General features: G+C 39.5%; 1 protein-coding gene across 4 annotated transcripts in view; it reads right to left on the bottom strand.

Moving 5' to 3' along the window:
* Nucleotides 1-1,547: 1,547 nt before the first annotated feature.
* LOC110441644 (kelch-like protein 5) overlaps nucleotides 1,548-13,083 on the bottom strand; it is an 86,948-nt gene continuing 75,412 nt past the window's right edge. For all 4 annotated transcript variants that reach the window (XM_021484842.1, XM_021484843.1, XM_021484841.1 and 1 more), the window contains 5 exons: nucleotides 4,413-4,637; nucleotides 3,578-3,740; nucleotides 3,250-3,462; nucleotides 2,555-2,726; nucleotides 1,548-1,715 (listed from right to left, as the gene is read on the bottom strand). In XM_021484842.1, the coding sequence (XP_021340517.1) occupies nucleotides 1,656-1,715; nucleotides 2,555-2,726; nucleotides 3,250-3,462; nucleotides 3,578-3,740; nucleotides 4,413-4,637 (833 nt within the window). In that variant the 3' untranslated portion in view covers nucleotides 1,548-1,655. The remainder of the gene's footprint in view (nucleotides 1,716-2,554; nucleotides 2,727-3,249; nucleotides 3,463-3,577; nucleotides 3,741-4,412; nucleotides 4,638-13,083) is intronic.

Genomic DNA, 13,083 nt, shown 5'->3' with positions numbered 1-13,083 from the left:
AATATGTTATGATGTACATATAGCTGGAGTATGCTCTCTGTAATATGTTATGATGTACATATAGCTGGAGTATGCTCTCTGTAATATGTTATATTCTTTACTTACTTTCATGGAAATGGATTACAATGTGTTGTTTGCCAAAATGACCATCAATTGCAGTGTTTCGTCTGCTTCATTTACAATGGATAGTGGCACATCATCTGCTACACTGATGATGAGCTGTATTACTACAAAACTTCACCATTATCGTTAAAATACTATTTATTATCAGAAAATATATTGTCAACAACAATAATAAATTTGTATAAGGCACTAATGTTAGAAAGGAGAATGGCACATTGTTGGTTGGGTTGTTTGGATTCTGAAGCTCAGAAAGTACTCATTTATCCAGTCATTGAACACTCACCTTCTACCATCCTCATACAAACCGCTGTCACAATGCCCACCTCTATGTATACATTATGCACACATTATAAATACAAGTATGTTTCTAGCTTGATCAATGCACTACAGAAACATGAAAATTTGACTGGATCACCTTTTGTGACACAACTACATTCAAACCATATAACTTATATATGACAGTTGAAAAAGTTCCTTGCAGACTAACTTTTGTTCAACCAAGCAACCTTGCTGGAACCTGAATCTCTTTCGTTTTTCATGATACAAACGGTTGAACCAGGTTTATACCCGAAAATGTTACATTTTAAAACAGACAGACGTTTGTTCCTCATAAACAAACAGGTTCCTGGTTGTATGAAGCTGAGTAATATCAGCTCATATATGGAGTTATGTCCCTTTGTACTAGTTATGTCATAAAAAAGGGGAGAATAATTTCTGTCCACTTTTCCTGCAATATCCTTTGTGCTGTGATGGACTAAGCATGATACAAAACGTTAGATGATATCTTGAGACACATATTTCTTGATGATTTAAATTTATGATCAAATAGACAATGCACATCGGATAAAAACTGAAAAAAAATGTGCAACACAAAATATATAAAATTTGTATGACACAAACTGGAATGGTACGTATCAATCCATGATCTGAAGTTGAGAGTTTCCATGGAAGTTTTGTACTGGACACAGGACACAATCACTGGTCCATCTCTTTGACTGATGTGATACTTAGCTCCAATATATTCCTCCATTCTCTACAATTGTAACACATTCCACCACATCATAACAATCGGTTCTCATTGCTTGTTTACACTTGTAAAACATTATTTCCTTTAAATGAAAGACTGCAGCAATTTAACACCTGGGTTTGTGCTTTGCACATCAGATGACCGTTAGAGACGTGGTCCAGCCATTGTCTTAACAGACTGTTAACCACTTGAAGAGACATTGTCATTGAAATAAGGATAGTGCTGCTGGCAACATCAGTCGGCTTGTTACTGATACTGTAGGATTATGTGATTAACTAGGGCTGTACAATCAAATACGTCAACATCAGTCAAGAAAATTAACCAAATGTCATACAGTGGCATAAGGGGTTTGCTGGTCAAGCAGCTCACATCCAAGTGGCCAATTTTGCTGGGGGGGTTTTTGTAAAAACTATGGCGATCCAAGACCACTCGATTTTCGCCGTCGTCTGTGGAAAAATCCTGATGGCCACTTCTTGAGAAGAGAGAGTGACCATTTTCTTTTTTGTCAACTATTGCTGACATGGACAACACAGGCTCCGGCCCGTCCGGTACATAATCCGGCCATCTGTGACAAAAATTATGGCAACATAACTTTGCAATCAAAAAAATAATACTGCTTTTATCAAATAGCAATCAGTGTCAATAATGTTTGTAGTACTCAATCCAAAACTCGACTTTTCTAACAGGAAGTGTTACAGGATCAAACATTGGCTCATACTGAATTCTGTATTGCATCAAAGAGTACTGGAACCATTTTTAAAAACATTACTTAGCTTAAGTTACTATATTATCCTGCAAGAAGACCACTTCATCACTAGAATAAAGGAGGCTAGCATGGGACAATGGGATGAACTGCAAATATATAGCAGTAGATTGTTTCCAGCGATGGGCTATTAGCAATGTACGGGTAAGCTATTTCCTCAACATAAAGTCACTTACATGAGAGCACGGATTGTTTGGGAATGACATATGGGTATAACATGATCCCTAAGTAATCTAGGGAAGATTACGTTACCTTTCATTTACACATGCACACATTGCTTTTATTTTTTGAGTTACAAAACTCTTACTATTTTTATGAACATTATAATATTGTATCAGTTGCTGATAACCTTTGATCATCATGCGATTAACAAGTGAGATCTAGATCTGTCGATGCACCCGAACGTCACCATTATACAGGTATCCAATATTTAATGAACCGCAGAGACACCAGAAGGGTTTTCCAGACAACGGCAGGTTACCTTGTAACATGTCACTTTAAGCAAAACATTCTAAAAGGAGCATTTTAAGTTTAAGAAAAGTACTTGTATTAAGACTTTTGTGAAACTGGGGCTTGATATAAAGTTTACTGTCCATATTTTAAAAAGTGTGTGACTATGATAGTGTAATTGTTTTTCCTACCTTTGCCCATTCGTTGCTAACTGAGTCGTAACATTCCACATCCTGTAAGTATTGCTGACCATCATAACCTCCCACAGCAAAGATCTTGTCACCTAAAACACACACACCCACAGCGTCCCTTGGCGAGCTAATGGTGGCAATCATTGTCCATTGGTCAGTTTTGGGATCATACCTGGGATAAAAAGTACAAGTGTACTTAAACAGCGACCACTGGCCATGTACCATGAAATACTCTGATAATATATAATCTTTTTCTTATTATTGCATGCTTTAATTTTGATTTAATCATTTTGCTCAATAAGCACTGAGCAAAGAAGACTGTATTCAGATATAATTGCGCTTAGTTAAGAATCTTAAGATTAGATCATTTGTCTCCGATATCTAATAACCTAAAGAACTGTTTTATCCAGTTAAAATTAAATGTATAATAACTTACTTATTTGAATATTTATATCATAAATTCAAATTCAAGTCAGAAACAATTTGCTACATACTAACAGTAGAAACTTTCACACGGCCAATGGTGAATAGAAAAGATATTTATGATTGGAAAAAGGGGACTGGGCTAAATTAAAAGTTTGGAAAACACTTGATTAGATTGGCCACTAATGTGAATGATCTGAAGACAACATTGTTTGTCATTATCTGGACACACTAGATGTTAATTGTTCAGCACTACCTTCATGTTACCATACCTTTCTGCACATTCAAATCTGCAGCAGGTTGGGTTGGTTGCTGGTGCCTCGTGACCCCCAACAGCATACAGAAAGCCCCCCCCTGTGGTTACCCCTACACCTCCCCGCCGCTTGGACATTGGGGTACAGTGTAACCATTTGTTGGTATGAGGGTCGAAACACTCCACTGTCTTCAGACATGAGCTTCCATCCCTACCTCCTACGGCATACAATCTAGAAATTAAATAATAGAATCCAATTTCAACAAAATGTCCCATAGAAAAAGATAATTTTGAAATTGTTCAACTCTGAATAAAAATAAATAAGTTGTCTGAGTATGTATACTTACTTTCCCATGAGAACAGCCACCCCCACAGTACTTCGTGACGTTGACATGGGGGCAACATAGCTCCACTGGCGAGCCTGAGGATCCCAACGCTCCACTGTGTTGAGGTAGGACCAGCCATCATGTCCCCCTACAGCATACATCGGTCCCTCTAACACTCCAACACCTTCAATAAAGCCAGGGCTGTCACATATTTACCAACAAACATTGACCTTGGGGACACAGTAGACAAGAGGTTAAGGCATCTGACCGCCAACGATCACTAGTCCTCAAACACTGGATTGCAAGTTCAGGCCTAGGTACTGGTCGCATTTTCTGACACTTACTTAAATGACCATAGCTAGTAATGGTATAAATATTATACCAATATATGAATATCCTCCAATATATGGAATAGATGATAGGTTCAACATCCCTAGTTTCGCTCATAGGTATATAATATTTTCATTAAATTTGGAGGTTTGGCTCGGCCTCTGAACACTGTTATTTGGAGGCTTGGCTCGGCCTTTGAACACTGTTATTTGGAGGCTTGGCTCGGCCTCTGAACACTGTTATTTATAGGCTTGGCTTGGCCTTTGAACACTGTTATTATATAAGAGGTCCAGACCTACATCATTATTTCTAATGAAACAGAATTATATGGAAACATATCTTTTTAAACTTCGACCCTTCAACTTACACCTTTCCGATATTTTCACTTTTGCATTACAGCCTCAACTTTCTACTTAATCTAAGATGGTCTGTAATAAGAACATATTTCCAAGACAATACTAATTTTATGTCTATATTTTCACAGCAAAAATCACTAATACCTTTACGCTGAAATGTTGATACCTACCTAACCCATGTCTATGTGTTGACATAGGGGGCATGAGACTCCAGGACTTTTTCTTAGTGTCATAACACTCAACAGTGTTAAGGGTCTTTAAGCCGTCCCGACCCCCCACAATGTAAAGTTTATCTTCAATAACTGCCACTCCAAACTGGAGGCGACGCCCACTCATGTTGGCTACTTGTGTCCAGTTGTTGGTCCGAAGGTCATACTTTTCAATAGTAGTTGCACCTATACACAACAAATGAATAAAAGCAATGAAATAGGACAGAGTATTGAAATCATAAATTTAATATTATGATACTGTAGCCATGACCTGATAATTATATTACTGTTTTAAGAGAAGTGAAAAGTTCAGTCTTCCTGATCACAAGCCTCCCTCATCATATGACAACTCACAGACATCTCCAGGAAAAGTGACTGAACTATGACAAAGTTGAATTACTAGGATACTTTTTTACAGAAGTCAATATATCCTGGTAAAGACTGGCTGGATTGTAGGAAGACCATCAGATTGTTTAAGCTGGATGAACAAGCAACAATTTTATTGTATACAACAGGTGTTAAAATTACATGTTTACCAAACATTTTCAAAAAAATATTATTACAATAGTATCTTTAATGCATAAATCCTATGTATGTCCAAATAAAACTCCCCCTCCCCACACACAATACCCTCTCCCAACTCCGATACATGAACAATACCGCCACTTCCCCTTTATATTAGTTTCCTCCACCTATCACTATTGGATACCCCAAGGTGCTAGGTCAGGAGCTCTGGGCTATGTCAAATTAAAACTGCCCCTTTTCAAATTAAATTTCCACAAACTTCTTGTCAATAATCACTGAGAGAGACAGTATCTATATAATTACTGTCTGTGATGAGATACAATGGTGTTTAGATGATCATTTCATCAGAAACAACCAGACATTCTTTATTTGGGCAATGGATCAAGAACAAGATATGTTAATCTCCAGATGAATTTATCAGCAAGTATTATGTGTTTACCAAGCACCACTGAAATAACGGCCAAGACTCTTTGCAAAACCGAGAGACCTGGGGGCCTTAATAGCTCACCTGGTATTTTATTTTCAATTTAATACCTGCAGAATAACATATAAAAGGAGTACAAGAATTACAAGCTGCAAGAAGAATTAACTATGTTTGGTTGGGTAAATCACCAAGAACTGTTTGGGTGGGTAAATCACCAAGAACTGTTTGGGTGAGTCAAACACCAAGAACTGTTTGGGTGGGTAAAACACAAAGAATTGTTTGGGTGAGTAAGACACAAAGAATTGTTTGGGTGAGTAAGACACGAAGAACTGTTTGGGTGGGTAAGACACCAAGAACTGTTTGGGTGGGTAAGACACAAAGAATTGTTTGGGTGAGTAAGACCCAAAGAATTGTTTGGGTGAGTAAGACAGAAAGAATTGTTTGGGTGAGTAAGACACAAAGAACTGTTTGGGTGGGTAAGACACCAAGAACTGTTTGGGTGGGTAAAACACAAAGAATTGTTTGGGTGAGTAAGACCCAAAGAATTGTTTGGGTGAGTAAGACAGAAAGAATTGTTGGGGTGAGTAAGACACAAAGAACTGTTTGGGTGGGTAAGACACTAAGAACTGTTTGGGTGGGTAAGACACCAAGAACTGTTTGGGTGGGTAAATCCCCAAGAACTGTTTGGGTGAGTCAAACACCAAGAACTGTTTGGGTGGGTAAAACACAAAGAATTGTTTGGGTGAGTAAGACACAAAGAATTGTCTGGGTGAGTAAGACACAAAGAACTGTTTGGGTGGGTAAGACACCAAACTGTTTAGGTGGATAAGACACAAAGAACTGGTTGGGTGAGTAAGACACCAATAACTGTTTAGGTGGGTAAGTCACAAAAAATTGTTTGGGTGAGTAAGACACAAAGAACTGTTTAGGTGGGTAAAACACATGGGTAAGACACCAAGAACTGTTTGAGTGGGTAAAACACATGGGTAAGACACCAAGAACTGTTTGGGTGGGTAAAACACCAAATGATAATTTGACATGTTAAATGTTAAATTATAGTTTGTATACAATTATATGTACTTCTACATACATGGCTTGTTTAGTGTATGTTTTGTTTAGTCATGAATTCATAATGTTAAAAAATGCACTTAAATGTTCATGTACATTTTGTATCTTTTCTTTGTGTTGCTTAATATTACAAGAATGTATGCTTTGGCAGGTCTATTTCCTGTGTTGTGTCCATATGCATCTTGATATGTAGCTATATAGCTAGTCATATCTCTATGCAAGTTGTTGATATATTTATGCTAATGAGTGGGGTAGATTTTGACTAATCAGCATTATCCCCTAGAGGGGTATTAGCATTGACAGCATCCTATTCATTCTTTGTTTTTGGCGGATTATCATAGTTTGTTTTTACGTATATTCCTCGACTTTTCAAGTGTTTACTACACTATGGATTTATCTTAAACTACACCACGATTACTCAGTGACAGTCATCGCCGTATGATTTAACTTTCGCCAGTTTGTTTGACCATGCCAACCTACACCTTAGGGTATATAACGTTAATATTTAGGCCTATCGACAATATTGTGAGACAATAGTTTTAAGACATGGGGTTTAAACGTAGGAATTCTAGAGTTGTTCCGTACGATCCGGATAGCTCGTTTCCGATAGGAATTGACAAGATTGACGGTACCGTTCAGTGCCAACGAGAAACGAATAGGTTTGGAAAAAAATTTGAGAGACTCGAGGTCAAGAGGTGCGCGATCCCACAATTCCGTGTGACAAGATGGAGACCAGGTTACTTCGAATCGTGAGGATGGTTCGCATACGCAAATGTTGGTCGACATCGTCACTAGTTTGGCGGAGAGTGTGTCAACACTAGTACTACAGGACAGTTATGTCAGACTGGAAAGGCGATTAAGTGATTCTGTTACTAGCGACGAGGATCCTTAATCAACCTCAAGCAGAGTACACCTTAGAGACCGTGTACAGGAGTTGAGAAACAAACGTATCACCAGCATGCACTTTCGAAGTTTCCAGATGAAATCCGTCCTACAGGCTCCCTGAACAGGGAAGAATGTTGACACTGTCACAACAACAACACGTGTGTATCTTTACTTGCTAAAGATTAATCACATCCGAGGTGTCCCGAATGCAACGCTTTGGGTTTAAATGAATGTCGAGTCTTACTAAAGTCCTTGGTTCATACCAGGCCGGTTCCAGGCTATTGGGCTACTTCCAGGGCTTTATGATATCGTCTATTCTGCATACTACGTGGGCGCTATTGTGGTGTTTGGGTTCTTTTTCAGAAAACGACGAGTACCATATATCTTTGTATAGTGGGTAATTTATTTCCCCTGTATTTGTTCCAACACTTAATGCGGGAAATATATCGCGCAATGCGACAGGTGTCAGAGGTCAGTTTGTCACTGGTCAAACAGGTAAACAACATTCACAATTACGTCACACTAGCATACATTCCATTCAAAACTAAAGTAACACACTGGACTAGGCAACAGCGATTGCGGAGTGCGGATTAAAATCAACAACACAACATTATACAAAGTTATACTAATTAGACTCTTTATATTTTACGGAATCTTTAGGAATATAAAGAATTAAAATAAATTGACAAATCTAACAGGGTGCCACACAGCCAGCATGCAGCAGTTTTCAACATGTGGTCCCTTTTCTTGAGTAATTGGACAAAGTATCCTTCTTCTTGGATGACCATTTACAGCTCCCGCTGACTACATTTGTTCACTGATGCTACACCTGAATCGTTCGGAGGTATATTCTTGAACAAGTGGTTTAAGGGTGTCTTTCCTCCCAGTCTTAAGAAACAAGACCCATCTATGACCCTTTTTGAACTTTACCCCATAGTGATGGCTTGTGTTTTGTGGGGCCATCAGTGGCATGAGAAACGTATCTTGTTCCATTGTGACAATTTGGCCACTGTAGAAATTATTTCTAAAGCTCCTTCTCTAGGTCTATTCGATTTCAAGTCTTAGAGTCAAGTCGCTTCTCTGCAGCACAGTAGAGTCAAGCTTCTTCTCTAGGTCTATTCGATTTCCAGTCTTAAGAGTCAAGTCGCTTCTCTGCAGCACAGTAGAGTCAAGCTCCTTCTCTAGGTCTATTCGATTTCAAGTCTTACAGTCAAGTCGCTTCTCTGCAGCACAGTAGAGTCAAGCTCCTTCTCTAGGTCTATTCGATTTCAAGTCTTAGAGTCAAGTCGCTTCTCTGCAGCACAGTAGAGTCAAGCTCCTTCTCTAGGTCTATTCGATTTCAAGTCATAGAGTCAAGTTGCTTCTCTGCAGCACAGTATAGTCAAGCTCCTTCTCTAGGTCTATTCGATTTCCAGTCTTATGAGTCAAGACGCTTCTCTGCAGCACAGTAGAATTAAGCTTCTTCTCTAGGTCTATTCGATTTCAAGTCTTATGAGTCAAGACTCTTCTCTGCAGCTCAGTAGAGTCAGGCTTCTTCTCTAGGTCTATTCACTTTCAAGTCTTATGAGTCAAGACTCTTCTCTGCAGCTCAGTAGAGTCAGGCTTCTTCTCTAGGTCTATTCGATTTCAAGTCTTACAGTCAAGTCGCTTCTCTGCAGCCCAGTATAGTCAAGCTCCTTCTCTAGGTCTATTTGATTTCAAGTCAAAGAGTCAAGTCGCTTCTCTGCAGCACACTAGAGTCAAGCTCCTTCTCTAGGTTTATTCGATTTCCAGTCTTAAGAGTCAAGTCGATTCTCTGCAGCACAGTAGAGTCAAGCTTCCTCTCTAGGTCTATTCGAGTTCAAGTCTTATTAGTCAAGTCGCTTCTCTGCAGCCCAGTATAGTCAAGCTCCTTCTCTAGGTTTATTCGATTTCCAGTCTTATGAGTCAAGTCGCTCCTCTGCAGCATAGAAAGTTAAGCTTCTTCTCTCGGTCTTTTCGATTTCAAGTCTTATGAGTAAAGACGCTTCTCTGCAGCTCAGTAGAGTCAAGCTTCTTCTCCAGGGCTATTCGATTTCAAGTCTTAGAGTCAAGCTGCTTCTCTGCAGCACAGGAGAGTCAAGCTCCTTCTCTAGGCCTATTCGATTTTGAGTCTTAGAGTCAAGCTGCTTCTCTGCAGCACAGGAGAGTCAAGCTCCTTCTCTAGGGCTATTCGATTTCAAGTCTTACAGTCAAGTCGCTTCTCTGCAGCACAGGATAAACAAACACCTTCTCTAGGTCTATTCGATTTCAAGTCTTGTGAGTCAAGTCGCTTCTCTGCGGCACAGTATAGTCAAGCTCCTTCTCTAGGTTTATTCGATTTCCAGTCTTAAGAGTCAAGTCGATTCTCTGCAGCACAGTAGAATCAAGCTTCTTCTCTAGGTCTATTCGATCTCAAGTCTTATGAGTCAAGACTCTTCTCTGCAGCTCAGTAGAGTCAGGCTTCTTCTCTAGGTCTATTCATTGTCTAGTCGCTTCTTTGCAGTTCAGTAGAGTCAAGCTTCTTCTTTAGTTTATTAAGAGTATTCTCTAGGTCTATTCGATCTCAAGTCTTATGAGTCAAGTCACTTCTCTGCAGCCCAGTAGAGTCAAGCTCCTTCACTAGGTCTATTCAATTTCAAGTCATAGAGTCAAGTCACTTCTCTGCAGCCCAGTAGAGTCAAGCTCCTTCACTAGGTCTATTCAATTTCAAGTCTTATGAGTCAAGTCGCTCCTCTGCAGCATAGAAAGTTAAGCTTCTTCTCTCGGTCTATTCAATTTCAAGTCATAGAGTCAAGTTGCCTCTCTGCAGCACAGTATAGTCAAGCTTCGTCTCTAGGTCTATTCGATTTCAGGTCTTATGAGTCAAGTCGCTCCTCTGCAGCATAGAAAGTTAAGCTTCTTCTCTCGGTCTATTCAATTTCAAGTCATAGAGTCAAGACGCTTCTCTGCAGCTCAGTAGAGTCAGGCTTCTTCTCTAGGTCTATTCGCTTTCAAGTCTTATGAGTCAAGTCGCTTCTCTGCAGCTCAGTAGAGTCAGGCTTCTTCTCTAGGTCTATTCGATGTCAAGTCGCTTCTCTGCAGCTCAGTAGAGTCAAGCTTCCTCTCTAGGTCTATTCGAGTTCAAGTCTTATTAGTCAAGTCGCTTCTCTGCAGCTCAGTAGAGTCAGGCTTCTTCTCTAGGTCTATTCGGTTTCCAGTCTTATGAGTCAAGTCGCTCCTCTGCAGCATAGAAAGTTAAGCTTCTTCTCTCGGTCTTTTCGATTTCAAGTCTTATGAGTCAAGTCGCTTCTCTGCAGCACAGAAAGTCAAGCTTCTTCTCTAGGTCTATTCGATTTCAAGTCTTATGAGTCAAGACGCTTCTCTGCAGCTCAGTAGAGTCAAGCTTCTTCTCTAGGTCTATTCGATGTCAAGTCGCTTCTCTGCAGTTCAGTAGAGTCAAGCTTCTTCTCTAGGTCTATTCATTGTCTAGTCGCTTCTTTGCAGTTCAGTAGAGTCAAGCTTTTTCTCTAGGTCTATTCTATTTCAAGTCTTAGAGTCAAGTCGCGATCGCTTCTCTGCAGTTCAGTTGAGTCAAGTTGCTTCTCTAGAGTTTGGCAGAGTCAAGCCTCATTGACCTCATGCTCGCTTGTGTGTTCAAAACAGCCTTTTATGGGGTTGTTTTTTTTGCTTTGTAGGGAATTTACTTGCAGAACATTTCAGGATACAAATTTAACCTTATTCGTATGTGTGACATAACAAGTGTTACCTGGCAAGTCTAGTTTTCACTTGACCCTGCGTTCTTCTAAAATGGATGCATTTAAAGGTGCAATATTCACAAGGGGCTACCCATGCTTCCCTGTTGTTTGTAGACAATGTCTTCATCATGAAGCCTTTAAAGCGTCAAAAGTTCATCACTTATCTAACCATATTGGGGGCTCTCACTCATTAGTAATCCATATAATCTGTATTACATATTTCGTTCAATTTTGGCTTTTAATTCCAGGGAAATTTTACCCCCAATACTTTATTAATTTAAAAATTATTCATTTACTATGTCAGTAGCTTCTATATATGTATCATCATCTCCAGGAATACTTAGAGTCAAGTCGCTTCTCTGCAGCTCAGTAGAGTCAAGCTTCCTCTCGTGGTCTATTCGATTTCAAGTCTTAGAGTTGAGTCGCTTCTCTGCAGTTCAGTAGAGTCAAGCTTCTTCTCTAGGTCTGTTCGATTTCAAGTCTTATGAGTCAAGACGCTTCTCTGCAGCTCAGTAGAGTCAAGCTTCCTCTCGTGGTCTATTCGATTTCAAGTCTTAGAGTTGAGTCGCTTCTCTGCAGTTCAGTAGAGTCAAGCTTCTTCTTTAGTTTATTAAGAGTATTCTATTTCTCATCTTCTCCATAAATACTTAAGAGTCAAGTTGCTTCTCTGGAGTTTGGTAGAGTCAAGCCTCTTCTCTAGGTGTCTTTTTGGAGTCTTGATGTTAAATTTTAAGTTTAAGTTGTATTAAGGGTATGCTGAGCAAGTGAGTGAGTAGCCCCTGATATGCCAAATGTTAATAATGTATACATGTACTTCTCAGTGTATCTTATTCATGTTTTTGCTAACATGTGTAATAAACAGATAACTGTTTAAGAATAATTTGATATGTAATGATAAATTATAGTTTATATATAACTGTGTAAGCCTTCCATTGCCTTGGCTGTTGTAGATGTGGTAGTTTGTTGTTATGTTTGCAATATCAAGTGTTAAGATATAAGGGTTTTCCCTTATGTTCATTTTTGTAATACCTTCTTTTACCGCATTATGGAATGTGTTCTTCTGTGAAGAGCGATAGTGTTTTCCTATGCAAATGAGATGTCTTACCATATAAGGTATCGTAGTATATGTTAATTAGTCCATAGTAACTTTTGCCCAATCAGCGATTACGTCTTGGAGGGGTGTTGGTATTGCCAGCTTCAGTTTCATTCCTCGTAGTGCTGGCAGATTACACTTGTTCGTTTTTGGCTTATTCCTCGACTTTACAAGTGCTTACTACACTATGGATTTATCTTAAACTACACTACGATTTCTCAGTGACAGTCGTCGCCGTATGATTTAACTTTCGCCAGTTTGTTACGTTGTAAACGTGGATCAGTATAAGGAGTAACGTTTGTTTACTTTCTGCGTGATTTTGGACTTGAGGTGTGGCTACGCTACGGTACAACTGGGAGCAAGGCAGCCTACTGATCGTATACTGTTGTACGAATAATACCACCTTACAACTTCGTGCTTAAGGACTTCACGCACTTCCTATACAATATTATAGCGAGCGAAATACTTCGCCGTGATTCGTCATTACGGTGTGAACTTGACGTTGTACGTGCATTCGACCGTGCTAACCTACACCTTAGGCTATATATAGGAACGTTAATATTTAGGCCTATCGACATAGTTTTAAGACATGGGGTCTAAAAGTAGGAATTCTAGAGTTGTTCCGTACGATCCGGACAGCTCGTTTTCCGAGAGGAATTGACAAGATTGACGGTACCGTTCAGTGCCAACGAGAAACGAACGGGTTTGATAAATAATTCGAGAGACTCGAGGACAAGAGGTGCGCGATCCCACAATTCCGTGCGACAAGATGGCGACCAGGTTACTTCGAATCGTGAGGATGGTTCGCATACGCAAACGTTGGTCGACATCGTCACTAGTTTGGCAGAGAGTGTGTTAACACTACAGGACAGTTATTTCAGACTGATAAGGCGATTAAGTGAT

Source organism: Mizuhopecten yessoensis, unplaced genomic scaffold, assembly GCF_002113885.1.
Source record: "Mizuhopecten yessoensis strain PY_sf001 unplaced genomic scaffold, ASM211388v2 scaffold716079, whole genome shotgun sequence".
NCBI lineage: Eukaryota > Metazoa > Mollusca > Bivalvia > Pectinida > Pectinidae > Mizuhopecten > Mizuhopecten yessoensis.
This window is presented reverse-complemented; position numbering and strand designations above follow the sequence as displayed.